Source organism: Chiloscyllium punctatum, chromosome 5, assembly GCF_047496795.1.
Source record: "Chiloscyllium punctatum isolate Juve2018m chromosome 5, sChiPun1.3, whole genome shotgun sequence".
NCBI lineage: Eukaryota > Metazoa > Chordata > Chondrichthyes > Orectolobiformes > Hemiscylliidae > Chiloscyllium > Chiloscyllium punctatum.
In genome coordinates, this window is record NC_092743.1 from 91,193,369 (window position 1) to 91,212,776 (window position 19,408).

The 19,408-nt window shown below is 41.3% G+C and overlaps 1 protein-coding gene across 19 annotated transcripts in view; it reads left to right on the forward strand.

Moving 5' to 3' along the window:
- fam49bb (family with sequence similarity 49 member Bb) overlaps positions 1 to 19,408 on the forward strand; it is a 187,587-nt gene that overhangs the window by 122,555 nt on the left and 45,624 nt on the right. For all 19 annotated transcript variants that reach the window (XM_072570759.1, XM_072570763.1, XM_072570756.1 and 16 more), the window contains exon 3: positions 17,736 to 17,849. Coding sequence is in view for 8 of the 19 variants with exons in the window: in XM_072570763.1 (XP_072426864.1) it covers positions 17,798 to 17,849 (52 nt within the window). In the remaining 11 variants the exon portion in view is untranslated. The remainder of the gene's footprint in view (positions 1 to 17,735; positions 17,850 to 19,408) is intronic.

A 19,408-nucleotide genomic window follows, 5' to 3' on the forward strand; every position in this document is an offset into this window, starting at 1 on the left:
AAATTATGCTGTTAATTTTTTAAAAAAGCCTGTGCTCAGTCTTACCCAGTGTAATTATGAATAACCATTGGAGTCATGCACACCCTGACTGGTTCAAAATCATGGAATTATTTACAAGACAATTTATGGACTATCACCACAATGTGCGCATTGTTCAAGAAGACATTTCGCCACCATCTTTTGACAATTGGGGAGGGAAAATGAAAATGGCATTTCTTGAGTAGCCCAAATTCATGAAAAATAATAAAGTGAACTCAGTAAAATTGAGAATGTCATTATAATTGTCTTGAGGGTACCACTTTTGAATTACTCCTGTCTGAAGTTTAAATAGTGAGATGACTTATTTAACAGAGTTCCACACTTGTACAATCAAAAGATCACGGATGTGAACCATTGGAAAACTTCACTGGCTTTCCAGTAATTCATGAAAATAGGCTGATCTCTTTGCTTTTTTATAGTAATTTATTGGGATCTTGGACCAGGGTGCCAAATTTATATTACAACCTGGAGGAGAAAGTGAGGACTGCAGATGCTGGAGATCAGAGCTGAAAATGTGTTGCTGGAAAAGCGCAGCAGGTCAGGCAGCATCCAAGGAACAGGAGAATCGACGTTTCTGGCATCAGCCTTCCTTCAGGAATCTTTTTTTTCGACGTTTCGGGCATCAGCCCTTCTTCAGGAATCCTGAAGAAGGGCTGATGCCCGAAACGTCGATTCTCCTGTTCCTTGGATGCTGCCTGACCTGCTGCATTTTTCCAGCAACACATTTTCAGCTTATATTACAACCTGACCAGGAACAATTAACTTTTTATTTTTAATGTCAATTAAGTATGATCCAGGAACTTTGTAAGAGGATGAAGCTGTATGTTTCACCAAACAACAAGAAAACATTGCAGTTCTAACTTTGGTATGATATATACATACATAAATGCAACTATTTTTCCTACATCCAGAATTAACCTGAAATAAATGAGTAAAAGACAAGCTGTGCTCACACACAGCACCGAGATCATCAGATAGCAACTGCAGTCAAGGCAGGTCTTACATTACTCATTGTCTGCACTCCAAATGTCAGTGAAACTGAGGGTCATCAAATCTCATTAAAACTTTTTCAGGTATTCCAATTTCTTCTGTTTCAAAGACATAACTTCAGAACTCCCTCAAGAACCACTCCTTCAATGATTATCTCAATGAGTGGGATGATACTCCCCTGAAATCTTGGATTTTGTGGAGATAAATCCAGCTTTTTGCTGACAGCCAGCTCTAATGCCCTTGGATTGTATATCAAACTTTAATATTACTCACTAGTACCAAACTACTTGTGGGCTTTCAAACCCCACCATCTTAAGGATGGTACCAAATTGGGAAAAAGAAAATCCATGCTGCAAAGTTTAGTCAGAGGCTAAAAGGTCAGGACATTTTTGAGAAAACAGCAAAGGAGAAACAAAAATAGCGAGAAATTGAAGTGCAAGAATCTGGCAAAAATTCTAAAAAGCTGACGTGAAAACTTCTTAAAGTATTTAATAAGGAAAGAAATAGCAATAGTCAAAGTTGGTCCCTTAGAAGATGAGACTGGGGAAGTAATAATTGGAAGCAAAGATATGGCAGGTTTCAGACAGTTCCACAGTCGTTACCGAGCAAATGTTACAAATTAAAACTTAGTTGTGTAGTTACCCAGGTGTTACACTAACCCCCAATCCCAGACCACTGACATAATGATTACACTGATCTCAGTAACCTGATTACTCCTCCTGACCTGAACTGACTACCCTCCCAGCCAGCATCTATCTCAGTTACCAATCCCTTCATTTGCACACCCATTTATCTACAGAACCATTCAGTCATTAATTTGCTAACATTAAGACTGGACCTTTGGGGTGGGAATTGAGGCACATGGATAACTCGAACAATATTTTGTACATGTCTTCATTGCAAAAGACACAAACAAACCCCAGCAATAGTAGAAAGACAGAAGGTTAAAAGTCAGAGAAGAAATTAAAATATTTGCAATCATTAGATAAAAGGATACCAGGAAATCAAATTGGATTAAACGTTATCAAGTCTCTTTCATGGATGGCCTGTATCCTAAGTTCCTAAAAGAAATAGCTACAGAGATAGTGCGCGTATTGGTTGTTATCTTTCAAAATGACCTGGATTCTGAAAAGGGACCAGAAGATGGGAAATAAGTGAAACAGAATGCAGAAAATGTTAAGCTGATTTGTCTACTATCTATCATTAGGAAATGATAGAATCCATTTTAAAGGAGGTAGTGGCAGGATATTTAGAAAATCATCATACATTCAGGCAGAGCCAAAATAATTTTGTAGAAGAGGACCCATTTTTGACAAATTTATTCAAGTTCTTTCAGAATGTAACTAGCAGAATATTTGGGTATCCAATGATATTCAAAAGTGAGGACTGCAGATGCTGGAAACCAGAATTTAGATCAGAGTGGTGCTGGAAAAGCACAGCAGGTCAGGCAGCATCCGAGGAGCAGGAAAATTGACATTTCGAGCAAAAGCCCTTCATCGGAGATATGTTGTGAAACTTGAAAGGGTTCAGAAAAGATTTACAAGGATGTTGCCAGGGTTGGAGGATTTGAGCTGTAGGGAGAAGTTGGATAGGCTAGGGGTGTTTTCCCTGGAGCTTCAGAGGCTGAAGGGTAACCTTATTGAGGTTTATAAAATCATGAGGAGCATGGATAGGAGGGTGGGGTGGGGGAATCCAGAACTAAAGGGCATAGTTTTAAGGTGAGAGGGGAAAGATGTAAAAAAGACCTAAGGGGCAACTTTTCATGCAGGGTGGTGTGTGTATGGAGTGAGCTGCCAGAGGAAGTAGTGGAAGCTGGTACAATTGCAACGTTTAAAAGGCATCTGAATGGGTATATGAATAGGAAGGGTTTGGAGGGACATGGGCCGAATGCTGGCAGGTGGGACTAGATTGGGTGGGATATCTGGTCAGCATGGACGAGTTAGACCGAAGGGTTTGTTTCCGTGCTGTACATCTCTACATGGCTATAATTCTAGACTGTGCAAGGTAGCAGCATACTCCTTGCCGACCTTCTGTTCCCCTAATGTCCACAGGGAGGCTTTCTATCCCTGGTTGTAGCTGAGAACAACTATACCTTTTCTGCTCTGTATGGTTTGGCCATTCCCTTCATTTTGTCTTAGAGTTGTTAGAGTTGAAAATCATTCTATGTAGCATAACATTTCGTGGCTGTTCAAGATGCATTTGTTGTAAATGGGCTAGTGCAGTTTAACTTTTTCCATGTATTTGTTTCAAATTTGCTGACATACAAAAATAAGCACAATGGAACATCTGCAGTTGGATTTTAAAAATACTGAAGAGTAGCATTACAATTTTTAAAAATCCAGTGTAGTCTTGATTTTTTTTCACATTTTGATGTATCAAATGGTTTTCAAGATTCGTTCTTGATGGAGTAAATATATAGAGATTAACTGACTTATTGAAATATGAAAGTTTTTGTGTTCAGTAGCAACAATAGAAGTGCGAAGCACTTGGAGAGAATGAGGTTCTCAGTTAGCAGTGGAGCAGATGTATTAAGATAAGCTCCTAGTGGTAGCTAAAGGGTAGCTCCCCAGAGTTTGGGAACTTTAAAGATGCATTTCGATGTCCTGACACAGCTGTTAATAACTTCTTGAAAGTAGATTTCTTTTTTATTGGCAGAAATGTACTTTTTTTTAAAACTGAATTTCTGAAGCTCCCAAATTCTCAGACAAAATTCTCCTGTTACCTGCAGAGTCAACAGTTAAAGATTCCACTAGGGTTAGCAGTAGCCCTAAAATCAGTTGATCTTTGAATTTCCCTTGCTGTAAGGAGTTGTAGTACCAGGCCCTCTAGTTTCCAACTTTGAAATGAGACTCTACTGGTTTTAATGGAGACAGACTGTTCACTTTTGAAGACCATGCTCATAAATTCTAAGTAACTGATTTCAGTAGGAACAACTCTTTTTGTTCATCTCTTTCCAGTCTTACTTTGTGTGTTGGGGGTTGGGGAGTCAGGGCAGGCAGCACCACCCATCTTCAGTAACCTGCAGTCCAGTCAACCTAAACTGGGTTTCCTCCTTGAAATGATGAGATTAGATTAGATTACTTACAGTGTGGAAACAGGCCCTTCAGCCCATCAAGTCCACACCGACCCGCTGAAGCGCAACCCACCCAGACCCATTCCCCTACATTTACTCCTTCACCTCTCACTACTGGCAATTTAGCCTGGCCAATTCACCTAACCTGCACATTTTTGGACTGTGGGAGGAAACCGGAGCACCTGGGGGAAACCCACGCAGACACGGGGAGAATGTGCAAACTCCACACAGTCAGTTGCCTGAGGTGGGAATTGAACCCAGGTCTCTGGCGCTGTGAGGCAGCAGTGCTAACCACTGTGCCACCGTGCCGCCCTGAAGCCTGGAGTTCACCTCCACTGGAGAATCCCAGCTTCAGATCTTTCACATGTTAAAGATGCGGATTGGGACCATTACTGCAATAAGCTTCATGGATATTAAAATTAGTTTGTTTTGTGCAGTAAGCTCACACTCAAAGTTGTGGTATGGACAAAAGCAGAAATTGGGAAGCTCAGCAGGTCTGGCAGATCTGTACAGTGAAGGCAGAGTTAATGTTAAGAGTCCAGTGATCTTTTATAACTGAGAGTAGCTAGGAAAAGATGGGGACATAAGAACAGGATTAGGCCATGCAGCCCTTCAGAATTGTTCCACTATTCAATGAGATCATGGTTGATCTATGGCTGAACTCCATATGCTTGCATTTGGCCCATATCCTTTAACAAAATGTATCTATCTCAGATTTAAAACGAGCAACTGATTCTGCATTAACTGCTGTTTGTGTGTAGAAGTGCTTCTACCATGTCTCCTGAATGGTTTGGTCCCAATTCTCAGCCTATAACCCCCTCCCCCAGTTCTAGAAAAGATGGTATTTATGCTGATGACGTGGGGTGGGAGGGTAAAGAATTGACCAGAGAGCTGGAGAGGAACCACCTTTTCCCCGAAGAAGGATCACTAAACTTAAAATGTTAGTTCCAATTATTCTCAACTGCTGCTGGACCCACTGACTTCCTCAAGCAATTTCCATTTTTGTGTTTTTCAGATCTTCAGCATCCACACGTTTTCTTAAAGTTGTGGTAGTGTTCCTGAAGATCACATTTTTAAATGAAACAAGTTTGTGAACTCTGTTTCCCAGTAAAACCATGTAAAAGTTTTGTAGAACTTCACTCATCAGAAAAAATAAAGGCATTCTGTCATTTAAGTTGAAATGTTTTGACATTGGTAAATATTAAAACTTTTAAAACAAAAACACACCAAAAAAACCTTTTTACTTACAGTACTTCCTGCTCACCACTGATTGTGATCATCACATATCATTTTTAAGAAAACATTAGATCCCAGATTGCTTCACACTCTTCCTGCTGTTGACCCTCTGACTTGAGGTGCCAGAAAGGAAGTGGGGGGTGGGGGGAGGGGGGAGGGGGGAGGGAGGGAGGTGGGGGGGGGAGGGTAGGTGGCAGACATGAAATGTTGGGGGTGATAGAGGAATGGACCAGGATGTCATGATGGAACATCCCTTTCGGAATGCTGATCAGAGGAAAGGGGAATTGTGTGTTTGGGTGGTGGCATCATACTGCAAGCAGCAGGTCTCTGCTGCTCCCAAAGCATCCTATCGCTAGTGCTTCCTGACTTGTGTTCCCTTTTGGCGGTGGGCCTCCAATTTGTGGGCCTCTTTCTTTGCCTAACCAAATTTATTACTGCCCTACCTCTGATTGTAGCTCACCCGCTCCCTGAGGCTTCCTTTTGTGGTTGACCTTCTAACTTTAGGGCTTTCCAGATTTTTAAGTCACCTTCTTGCCGGCAACATTGGACTTACTGTCTGTATCGTTCCCTGATTCACCCTCTTGTCAAATCATCTAGTCTCAAATTTTCTTACCCATCACTTCTCTGTCCTGAACCCTGGCTGTGAGCAAGTCCCTAAAGGTGAGCAGCAAGAGACAACAATTTGCAGGTGGCAATGTTCTCTTTATTAATAACATAAATTAAAAACAAAATGCTGGAGAAACTCAGCAGGTCTAAGAGCATTTGGGGAGAATGTTTTGAGCCCAATATGACTACTCCTTTGAACTGAGGAGAGGGGTGGAGAAGTGCTGGATTTTATATTGCAGGGGAAAGAGCGAGAGGAGGAGGCGGAATGTGTGTGTCGAACAGAAGTGAAAGTCGGGACTGTTAGAGGTTGAGGGAGATTAGAGATCACAAGTGTCATCAAATAAAAAGCTTGTTAATGCTTGCTTTTAAAAAAACAATTTGAAATATGTCTCGTGTCATAATTATGAGCAAGTAGTAGGTTAGCTCTACTGAAAGCAAAGCTAAGAAAAATGCACACTGGTGGGACAGGGTAGTTTGAGGACAAAGGACAGAGTTCATGGTGTGAAGTTATTTTTTTTAACTCATTATTGATTCCAGAAGACTGAAGTACCCAAGTGGAAAATTAGGTTCTGTTCCTTTTGCTTAAGTTGGGGCTTACTGGAACACCGTATAAACGAAGGGCCAAAATCTGAGAATGAGAGCAAGATGGTATGTTAAACTGGCAAGCGGTTGGTCAGGGTCATGCTTGTGGATTGAGCAGAGCAGTCCTGCAATGAGTTGACCCAATCTCCTGAATGTAGAAGGAACCTGCATGGTAAAAAACGCACCCAGTCGACTGGTTTGAAGGATGTACGTATAAAATGCTTCTTCATCTGGAAGGGTGTTGGTCTCATGGAGCAGGAGAAACCACAAGTCAGAGTGTTGCCAGCTACAGCATGGGTTAAGAACTAGGCTTCTGAGTGTAGCAGAGCAATTGTTCCATTTCCTGTAACTAGATGAAAAAGTGCCAGGAAGGGGGTGGGGTGGCGGATATGAAGTGTTGGGGGTGATAGAGGAATGGACCAGGATGTCATGATGGAACATCCCTTTCGGAATGCTGATGAGAGGAAAGGGGAAATGTGTGTTTGGGTGGTGGCATCATATTGCAAGGGAAGAAATGGCAGAAGATGATTTTTTGAATACTGAGGTGATTGGGATGTAAAGTGAGGACAAGAAGAACCCTATTGCCAAATTGCAAGGATGGGGAAGGGGTAAGGGCAGAATTGCAGGAAATGGCTTGGCCACAGTTGAGAGGTCTGCTGTGATCCTCAGTTGAGTGAAAAGGAAGGCATTTTGGAAGCACCTTTTATGGAAGCTAGTATCTTTGGACAGCTATGACAGAGATTGAGAAACTAGGAAAATGGAATGGAGTCTGACAGGAAGAGGAGATTAAAAAGTGTAGCTGTGGGAGTTGTTGAGTCTGCGATAAATATTAGCAGATAGCCAATAACGAGAAATGGAGAATGGGAGGTTATGGATACAGGCATCATTGTATTGGAAAAAGAGTTGAGGATACGGGTCTGAGTGGGACTGAAGACGAATTTTCCACAAACCTCACAAAAGGTCAGAAATGTCTATGACCTGCAGTTACTCATGGCTACAACTTTTGGAGAAAGTGAGACATGTTTAAAGGAAAAAATGTTCTGTGAGAGAGCATGTTCAGTCAGGTGAAAGGTGAGTGTTTGGGTCTCTATCTCAAGGGAGATGTGAGAGTTCTCAGAGCAACCTGGACTTCCGTAATGAAGAGGTGGCAGCTAGGGCCGAGAAACTGAAAATTGAAGTATTGTAGGGCATTAGAAGAATCACAAATGATGTGGAAAAATGCTGGACAAGTGGAGAAAAAAATAGTCAAGATAGGAAGAAATAAAGTTTAGGGCAGTAACAGGCTGAAATGATAAGTGTCATGACAGTCCTTTTGTTGGGTTTTAAAAAGAAAGTACAAGAGGATGGGATTTGGGAACAGGAAACTGCAAGGAAAATCTCCAGAGGAGATGAGATCAGTGACAGTCTTGGAAACAACAGTGGATGTTCAGCGGTGAGGTGATAATCCAGGAGGAAAAATGTGTCCAGTAGTTGGTGCTCAGTCCCCAAAAAAGTAGAGGTCAGTATGCCAGATAATAACAGCACAATTCTTGTGGCAGTTTTGATAACAAAGTCAAGGTTAGACCAGATAGAATAAGTAAACTAGTTCAGATAAAGACAGGTCAAAGTGGGTGAGGGGAACAGAGAAGTTAATGTGGCCAGTATCACACGGTTTTTGCTGAAAAGATCAAGCATAAGAGACCAGAGGGAGGGGAGGCATGAGAATGCTGGAGATGTGTGAAAGGGCCTGTTGCCCAAAGAAGTGGGCAAAGAAGTGAAGGCTATGACAGAAGAATTCAATGTTGCACTGCACCATAAATTTATTGGCATAAGCGGATAAAACTTCGAGTGGCTGTCTCTGTGGAGTTTGCACATTCTCCCCATGTTTGTGTGGGTTTCCTCCAGTCCAAAGATGTGTAGGGTAGGTGACTTGGCCATGCTAAATTTCTTATAGTGTCCATGGATATGCAAGCCAAATGGATTAGCAATGGGAAATGTTGGGTTGCAGGAACAGGTTTAGGGTGGGCCTGGGTGTGATGCTCTTTGGAGGGTGATTGTGGACTCGATGGGCCAAATGGCCTGCTTCCACACTAGAGGGATTCTATAATTCTATGAAACCTGAGACTATGGCTGAGCATAGATTGTTCAAAAATGGTGAAGGAAGATTATGCTGTATGAAGGATGCATAAGAAGAGGTGGAATTCTAAGCAGAGATTGGGCCAGAGAGTGTGGCAAGGCAGGAAGGATCCAGAAGGTTGTTTATACCCATACTTTGTCGGAACTTTCTTTCCATTAAACCTGGAAGAGGAAAGGTTTCTTATTAAGGCTTTCATTGAGATTAAAAATAAAATGGAGCAACAGACCAAAATAACTTCGTAATAGAGTGAGTTAGTGCTGATGGAGAGGGAGTTTTCATGTGTGCATGTAGCGGTGCTGTGGACATCAGGATTAGAGATGTGATGGCTGCACTGTTAATCCATAGACCCCGGTAATATTCTGAGGCCCTGGGTTCAAATCGTGCCATGGCAGCTGATGAAATTTGAATTCAAAATCTGGATTTAAAGTCTAATGATGACCGTGAAACCATTGTAGACCATCTGAAAAACCCACCTGACTCACTAATGTTCTTCAATGTGAAGGAAATTACCATCCTTACCTGGTCTGGCCTACATGTGATTCTAGATCCAAGGCAATTAACTACCCTCTGAGCAATTAATGATGGTGGTGCTCTAATGTTGTGAATGAATAAAAAAGTGTGGTGAGAACAATAGTCTGAACAGAGTTGCTGTCTTGGAGATAGCTGTAATCCTGGGTCAATCTGAAATATTAAGAATGGAACTTGTTGGAAGCAGAGCTGAGCCATACTCTGCCACTGATGCCTGCTATTAACACTCTCCTCTGAACCTACCTCCCTCCTGTCCCACCATGACCACTCCCTTTGCCTTTTGATCTGCAACATCTGTGATCTCTAATCTCTCTTGCCCTCTTACCTTTCCCTGAACTTCCCTTCTGTTCCATGTTCTTCTACACTCCTTTTACTACAATATAAAACTGTCACCTTTCACTTTTCTACCCTACTACAGTTCCAAAGAAGAGTCATATTGGCCTCAAAAATATTAACTCTGTTCCTCTCTCCACAGATGTCAGATCTGCTGAGTTTCTTCTGCACTTTACAATTTGATTTCAAATTTCCAGCAGTTCAAATGCTTTGCTATGGTGCAAGTTTGATTCAAGTGGATTTGTAATCAGCATTCTTTTCTGATTAGAAATCCTTTGGTCACAGATTCTCTATACTGACAATGAGACAATTTACTTAATGGATTGAATTTTTCTTCTTCTTTCATGGGATGTGGGCATCACTGGCTTTTGTTGCTCATCCTTAATTGAAATACTGGGCCACTTCAGAGGATAGTTAAATACATTGCCGTGGGTCCGAAGTTGCGTCTAAGCCAGACTAAGTGAGTGCCCCTAAAGGACATATCTGAACCAGGTGGGTTTTTACAATAGTCAATGTGTTATTGAGGCTAGCTTTTCTGTTCCTGATTTATTAAGCAGATTTAATTTAAGCAAGTTTAAGTGGGATTTGTTCCCTTGTCCCCACAGCATTAGCCTGGGCCTCTGGATTACAATTCAGTGAAATTACCTCAATGCCACTGCCTTCCCCCATTTGTTTAGATCACCGCTGCCCTCTGCTGTGGTAAAACCACTGTGGTATTGACCTCTCTCATTCCAACTTTGTCTACATTATGGACATGAGACGTTGTTGTTGTGCTTTGTTGAAGAGAGAGAGGCTATAAAATGAGATAGAAGTGCTTTGGAATAGGAATATGGTTACAAAACAGTGAGAAAATATTAATTCTGCTTAGAACATTTGATTAGAAGCTCAGGAGTGCCGCCAAGAGACAACGAACAGTACAGCTATTTTAAACACGCAAAGTTAAATTTGGGAAATTTGTTTGTGACTTCAATTTTGTTTGAGGTTTGTCATTTCCAAATGCTATAAATATTGTATGCAATTCTGAAAAAAAAACCTTAGAAACGATAAAGTAGGCTGGGGAGGGAATGCAGGATAGATTCATCAGAATGACACCTCAACTTCAAGTCTTAAAATTATGAGGAGAGATCACACAGACTAGGTTTATATTCACTAGAACTGAGAAGATGATTGAAGTTTAACTTGTTTTCACTGAATCTGAGGCTTGGAGTCTCAGTGGTAAATTTGGATTAATGGGATTGGGAGGGTAGTGAGAAGATACAGCTTGGTGAAAAGGAATGAAAGGCTTGTCAACAACTGGTGGATGGAGATTAGAGTTGGGCCACTGTCTAACTGGCAGATTGATAGGCAGGAGCATGAGACTGGAGCCAGAGGAGGGGAAATGAGAGTTGGGGCTTTGAGAGATAAAGAAGGAAGATCATAAGGAGGAATGGTTACAGCAACAGCACAGCTTGACACAAGTAATGTTTTAGATCATGTGTGTTGGAACATTCACAATTATCCAGTGCTGCTCTAATGAACAAGAATAGTCTACTTGACCCTATGATTCTGCTTCACCAATTGGTAGCTAATGACTGATTTGATTTTAACCCCAACTGTAGCTTCCTGCTGCATATCCCTGATCACCTTTTATCCACTTATTAACCAAGAATTGGTATACTTCTGACTTAAAAATATTTTAAAAATCTGCATCCACTGTGTGAGAGGGAGAACAGGTGTGAACGGGATGGTGTGTGAGAAGGAGAGCGGGTGTGGGCGGGATGGTATTGAGAGAGGTCGAGTGTGGATGGGATGGTATGTGTGAGAGAGAGTGGGTGTGAATGGGATGGTATGTGAGAGAGAGCGGGTGTGGGTGGGATTTGTGTGAGAGGGAGAGCGGTGTGGACAGGATAGTATGTGAGAGAGCAGGTGTGGGCGGGATGGCATGTGAGAGAGAGAGGGTGTGGATGGGATGGCATATGACAGAGAGCGGGTGTGGGCACGATGGCATGTGAGAGGGAGAGAGAGGGTGTGGACAAGATGTTATGTGAGAGAGCAGATGTGGATGGGATGGTATGTGTGAGAGAGAGAGAGAGCAGGTGTGGAAGGGATGTTATGTGAGAGGGAGAGTGGGTGTGGGTGGGCGGGATGGTATCGAGAGAGCGAGTGTGGGCAGCATGGTATGTGAGACAGCGGGTGTGGATGGAATGGTATGTGAGAGAGAGTGGGTGTGGGCGGGATGGTATTGAGAGCGAGTGTGGGCGCGATGGTATGTGAGTGAGAGCAGGTGTGATTGGGATGGTATGAGAGAGAGTGTGTGTGTGGGTGGGATGGTCTGTGAGAGAGTGGGTGTGGGCGGGATGGTTTGTGAGAGGGAGAGTGGATGTGGAGGGAATGTATAAGTGAGAGTGGGATTAGATTAGATTAGATTACTTACAGTGTGGAAACAACCCTTCAGCCCAACAGGTCCACACCGTCCCGCCGAAGCGCAACCCACCCATACCCCTACATCTACCCCTTACCTAACACTACGGGCAATTTAGCATGGCCAATTCACCTGACCTGCACATCTTTGGACTGTGGGAGGAAACCGGAGCACCCGGAGGAAACCCACGCAGAAACGGGGAGAACGTGCAAACTCCACACAGTCAGTCGCCTGAGGCGGGAACTCAACCCGGGTCTCTGGAGCTGTGAGGCAGCAGTGCTAACCACTGTGCCACCGTGCCGCCCATTGGTGTTGATGGAGTGGTTTGTGAGAGAATGGGTGTGGACAGGATGGTATGTGAGAGGGAGAGTGGGTGTGGACGGGATGGTATATGAGAGGGAGAGTGGGTGTGGATGGGATGGTATGTGTGAGAGAGCAGGTGTGGACGGGATGGTATGTGTGAGAGAGTGGGTGTGGGCGGAATGGTACTTGAGAGTAAGTGAGCCTATGTAGGATTGGCTTTTGTGAACAAGCAGATATGAGCGGATTGGTGTGTGAATGAGCAAGGAGGTGTGGGCGGACGGTATGAGTGAGTGAGCAGATGGTGTGAGTGCGGGAGCAGGTCATGGGTGGATTCGTGTGAGTTAGTTGAACGAGTAAGAGCAGATTGATGTTTGAGTGGGTGTGGGCAGATTGGTATGAGTTGATTGATGTCTGTGAGCGTGAGCAGGTGTGGGTGGATTGCTGTTTGTGAGCAAGTGAGTGTGGGTGGGATAATGTGTGTAAGAGTGAGCAGGTGTGGGTGGATTGCAAGTGATGTGGGTGGGATAATGTGTGTGAGTAAGTGTCTGGATCAGTGTGTGTGAGTGTGGATGTGAGCGGATTGGCGGGTTCGAGTGAGCAGATGTCAGCAGATTGGTGGGAGTGAGTGGGTGTAAGTGAGCAGATTGGTGGGTTTGAGTGAGCGGGTGTGAGTGAGCAGGTGTGAGCAGATTGGTGGGTTTGAGTTGGAGGGTGTGAACGTATTGGTGGGGGTGAGTGGATGTGGGTGGATTGGTGTGTGGGAGTGAGTGGGTGTGGGCGGATTGGTGTATAAGTGAGTGGATTGCTGAGTGGGCTCGTGAAAACAAATGAGGAATCAGTCTCAAATATTCGTACATGTTTTTGGTGTGACTGTCAGTGCAGTGTCTCGTACCCACTCTTAAATCTCACTTTAGAATTTTATTTGCCTCAACTTGTATGAGACATTTAAGTTTTATACTATTGGAACTTACTTTTGGGCAATATATTGATTTTCTGGTTGTACGATTTGCAATTATCCTGATGTTTCAAGGTTGATGTTCATGGAGCACATTGCTTTTAAATAAAGTTTCAATGTTTTGATAATGCTATTTCTAATATCTGAAATGTTGATGTAATTTAATTTTCTTGGAGGTTGCCTTGCTAATGCATGTTATATGGAGTACTATAGATGAGTGCATAGGAGTGGTGCAATTTTATATGAACCTAGCCAAGTCAGTCATATATTCTCTTTAGCATAGTGGTATTGTCCCTACCCCTGGACCAGGGGGGCCAGATTAAAGTCCCAGTAACTCTGGAGGTGTAGTAACATTTCTGAACAGATTAATTAGAAAAGTAGGGTAAAAACATTTACTCCTTTATAATTCGAACCAATGTTTGTGTTTTTTTTCATACATTGCCACAGGGTGGCGCTAAATCTCAGTTTCCTGACTTGTGTTCAGCCTAATTATTTTTAACATTCGTACCAAAATACTGTTTAAAGATTTTGTTGTATGTTTATTTCTAACTGTTCTAGGTATATTTAAAACATATTTTTGAAATAATTACTGTCCTGAATAATACTGACCAGAGTTTAGCAAAGCCAGGCAGTGTTGTTGATAAATGCTGCAAAGCACCAGTGTTCCATGATTTATTTCAATTTTATTCAAATTCAAACAAAGTTTTCTCTGCTGGATTGCTAGCAATTATGAACAGTGCTGATGATTTTTGTGGTTGGCGCTCATGCCCAAGTGTCTAATCAAGATCTACAATAATAGGCAAAGCAAATTTCACCATTATGCATGGGGAAAATTTACCTAATTGTCAATATCTTCCTAACATGCATGAAGAACACATTAAGAAGTGAGCTAATATTGGAATGATGTAAGAACACTGAGAGAATTAGTTGCAAATTTACCTAATTACATGACTTTTTTTTTGAGAAAATCTAGCATGGAGATATTGCTTGTAGAAGGCACCAAGGTTGCAAAAATGTGAGTGAAGTAACAAGGAAAATTAGGTGGTATTCAAGCTAGAGGTTTAAAAGCCTGTACTCTATAGGAGATAATTAAATAGTACATAATGTTGAGGTTCTGAAAAAAGAAAGACTTAAATGTGATGAACAAGTACATTTTGAAATTTCAAGCATAATTTGACACTACACTTTGCAGAGAAATATTGGGTCAGATGGCCAAAAGCTTAGTCAAAGTAGTAGATTTTTAGGAGCATCTCAAAAAATTTGATTTATTATTGTCACATGTACCTAGATATAGTGAAAAGTTTTGATTTGCATGTAGAATAAAGCAGAGGTTTGTAGAAAGGTGGGAGGAATAAGAGAGAGAATTCCAGAATTTAGGGCCCAGGCAGCTAAGGCAGAGTCACTAACAATGATGAGGATATCAGGATGCTCAATAAGCCCAAATTAGTGGAGTCCATTAATAGGCTCATGGAGACTAAAGATATGGAGAAGATAGAGGCCATGGAGGGGTTTGAAAACATGGATTAGAATTGCAAGATTAGAGCTGTTAGACCAGAAGACAATGTAGATTAGCAAATACAGGGATGATGATTGAAAGGAGCTTAATATGCATAAGGACATGGGCAGTAGTGTCCTGGGTGACCAAGTTTGGGGAGCTAGTATATCGGATGCTGGCGAGGAGTAGTTAGAAAATCGTCTGCAGCAGTGAGTGGAGGAAAAGGTGGAGTTGAGTAAAATTATGAAAATAGACAGTCTTGGCAACAGATGACACCAAGGTTATGAACAGGATTGTTAAACCTCAATTGTCAGAAATATGGGTTGAATAGGTATGAAGTGGAGATTATGGCAGGAATTGAAGGTTTCTCTGGTATATCAGTGAACTATGGCAAGAAAACAACAATGATCCCAGGAGTACGCAAGCTTAAATGCTTCAACTTGTCAGGGAAGGAGCTACAAAACCCACCAATGTGAGAGCTTTTAAAGGGAGGAATATTACACAAACACTGTATGCACTGTACAGGAAGTGGGCCTGCAGGGTCCCTAGTCCTAAGTCATCTTATTGCCTTGCTCCTCAGTTGCTGTGCACTTCCTTGCAACATCGTTGACCAACTCCTCTGCAGCAACACTTTTGGGCACAGAGCGGGGAAGGATAAAGATGTCAGCAGGACCTCGATGCGCTTTGTTCCTCCTGCCTCCAGATGCTGCAACAAGCTCTTGCCACAGATGTTAATCCATGATACATCTTGTGTAGCCATATTGTTTTGCTGCCTGCTGGAGTAGGTACATTTGCGGCTACTCAGATATACAAGCAACCAGATGCAAGGACAATATTTATTTTAAAAATGTGTCAGATAACATACAGGGCATTGTCAACTGTGCCACCAAACTGTTCTGGGAATATGTGTTTTTTAAAAAGTTTCTTCCTCTCCCAGTATGTCTTTTGGTACTCCCTGGTTCTGCAGCTAGATTCTGACCATGCTGCCAGGGTGTTGTGGCATAGCCTGCTCTGCCATTACTCTAGAAGGATTCACTCCTGCACCACCCCCTTGACTGGGCCTTCAGGTCCCTGTTGGGGAATTGTAGTACCTTCTTTTGCTTTTCTGACATTTTCTGGAAATGTCCTTAACCAAGCAGGGGCAACTTCAGAATGACTGTGTGCACGACAGAGTACACCACAGAATCTTTTGGCAGATATTTGCTGAGTGGCGAATTGTTTCAGAAATGATGTGTGGTAAACTGGAGCTGGAATCAGATGTGATGAATATCATTGGGCAGGGGGTGCAAAATTCAGGGCAGCAGAGCTAGGAGGAGTCCAAGGAGGAAACACACCAACAGTTTAAGAAGCAGAATAGGTACAACATTTGCAATCAAGGTCAAAATATTAAATGACTTGAAAGTTGGAGAGGCTTTGTACAACGTTGTGGCTGAAGAAAAAAATATGGTATGTGAATCCAATGGCATAGTGAAGTATTTGCTTGGATCAAATTGTCAATATCTTCCTAACATGATAGAAGAACACATTAAGACGTGAGCTAATATTGGAATGATGTAAGAATGTTGAGCGAATCCGTTGCAAATTCAACAAATATGAGTTCAGGCAAGTATGAACAGAATTCTAGCCAAATGGTCAAACAGATATGGCATTATTTGGCTCCTATTCTTTTTCTGTCGTCTTCTCTTTTACTTGAGGGCTGCATATATGTATGACACATTATTGCTTATTGCAGCTATCTCTCAATTCGTCGCATCATCACACATCCACAGGTGAGATTACTGGGGCTGATCCCATTGCACAGCCATGACTCTGGCCTCCTTTTGACCACTGGTTCTATCACTGGTCTTTCCTAGGAACTCATTTATAAATTACACCAACAACACAGTAAAAATCCAATCTTAGAAATTAGTACAGATGATGTTGTTTTGCAATGGTAATCTTGCTAGTAGTATCTGAGTAATGTACGAACATCTGACATACAAATGCGATACTATCCAGTGATGTATTAACATTAATTTTAAAGATCTGACATGCAAATGTTTCCTCATTTGACAAATGGCTATTTTATATTGGTATGGTGTTCCAACTTGTGTACAAATTGACATGTGAATGTACTCGACAATGTAACCCATTTATAATAGGCCGCTTTCTAATCATATTTTTCCAGTGCTCTCAAAACTTTGCGCAATTTTGATATTTAAACATTAGATTGGCATTTATCATTGATTTTGCAATGACAATAATGATTGACATTTTTACTTTTGAATGTTATTGTAATCCTATTACATATGTATGGAACTCTTTTTAAGAACATCTATTGGGTGGGTCTGCATTATGCTGTACGAGGTAGCATTTTGGTGAAGCTAGTAGTTGTAAAAGAGTTAAGTACTCATGTTGGACATGTGGATGTTTCCATGCAAGCACAATCCTCACTGTATACTTATTGTATACAGCACAGAAATACAATGAGTTTTCCTCATGAATCGGTGAGTAAGTGGAGTTATTTGGGCTAGCAAAGTTCCTTGTTCTGTGCAGGGTTGACTTTGTTCCATACAGCTGAGGAGAGGAAAGAAAATCATCCATTGTTTCCACTCCTAAAATTTTATGTGACTATAAGTTTGGACTTTTGACTTAAAGTCTTGTGTCTTGCTTGACTGATTCGTCCTGGAGTCAAATTGTCGACAGTGTGTTACTATGAAGACCAGTAAAATGGCACCAGATAAATTTTTCATGGTGATTGAGACCCATTGGCAACATACCTCAATATGAATCTCACCCTTCAGCATAGAAGGAAAATGAAAGAACTCGAATTGAATAAAGTTAAAAATCATACAACACCAGGTTATAGTCCAACAGGTTTGAGTATAGCCTGGTATTGTGTGGTTTTTAACTCTGTTCACGGCAGACCAACACTGGCACCTCCACACCATAGAATTGAACAAAAAAAACTATTAGCTCTTTAAATAACTTGAAGATGGAAGGGTTAATCATATTGGGTTACATATATTGACATTATCTGTGAAAATATTCTTTCTATTCCCCCAGTTTTTCTAATGTTTCTCTTCTTCATTATCTTAGATGGCAGTTCATACTTGGGGCAGCGTTCTGGTACCTTGCTGAAGTAGGCAAGTTGTGACTGGATGCAGTTTGACATTATTTGCAACCCACTCATAACTGTACTCTTCCCTCTTGGTAAGAAAATTATGAAATATTGAGTTACTCGTATATAAGCTATCTGTTGTGCTATTCAGGTGTTTTGGAAGTACTCTTATGAAGTTTAATTGCTGAAGTATTTTTCTATTACTTTAATTTACAATTATGTCACAAACTGTGGAACATGAGTATCATGAGGCTATTGTCTTGAATCATTTTGCACTGCTTGCCTAAATTGGTTGCCAAACTTAGACTAAATATCACAACAATTTATAATCAATGTACTGTCAACAGTCCTCCTGCATGAATGCAGGGTATGTTATACAGCTGTACTCTCCCTCACCATCACCACCCCCAATGCCCTGCCTTGCTTTTCTTTGGGACACTTTGAATTCTTGTTTTCTTTCTTCATATTAGATATGCCTCTTTATTTGTTGGGAAGATTTGAATTGTGCAGTTGGTTGCAGTTAATTCATTGCATGGCATTGCATTTGGTATTTTTAATAAGATTACTTAAAGATAGTTGGCCTGTTGGAATGACCCATTGTAGTTCTTTCTGTAGATATGAAAAGTTTATATGAAATGAGTTATGAGGATCTACACTTTATTGATGTTATGGAAGCTTTGTATCTTCAACTAACAGCTATTCATTATGATTAGTGCATGCTGTAGTCAGGAGGAATTTGACAATGTAGTCTTACCTTTATGGTAAGCTACGCTGCGTCTGGAGTTGCGAGTATGTGCTATCAGTAGTTCCAGATAATGTTATTCCAAAAGTGGCCTTACTAATGTCCTGTTTAGCTGCAACATTGTTTAACCTTTGTCTGTAAGACAATCCCTTCATACCAAGGATCATCTGAGTGAACCTTCTCTGAACTGTCTCAATGAAAAATGCCTTTAACATGGATAATGATCATTCCACATGATAATCGATAACTGCTCATGGGAAGGTGTATATTCAGGAGCTTGTAACCAAATACCAATGCTCTTGAATCTTCACCATGTATTTTGTGTCCAACTTAACAGTTCTTGTAGATTTTTTTTGCCACTAGGTTAAATTTAAATCAGTGTGAAGGTTTAAAAATGCATGCTAAGACTATTTTAAAGTCAGTTGTTTGTTATTTGTGCAACCAGAGCCCATGTGTACATGAGGTCATTTAAAAGGCAACTAGGCATTATTTTCAAATTCATGTGCTTTGAAATATGCAATTTATATGCATTATTCTTAAATAATTATGGGATATTAGGGGAATTATCAAAATTAAATTGGATATTTAAAAAAAATCTTTAAATGCAAGCGCAGGTTGGTATCACATGACATGGATAAGAACTGCTCCAGGTACAGGCCTTAATTGGTAATTGCAACTTAGCATTATTAGGAACCACAGTTAGTTTCAGTGTCATTGGCCTAATAAGGGATAAAAGTCAACATTCATGATTTGACTAAAGTATGAATGAAGGCTTATAACACTTGGTGTTTGTGGAATTGTATTCCAGAGTGAATTTTATCCTTGAAAGAACAAAAGTGGGGCAAAGGGTGTAGGGGGAGAAACAGGGGAATACAAAATTCGTGGTATGTTTTCTAATGTTTAAGCATT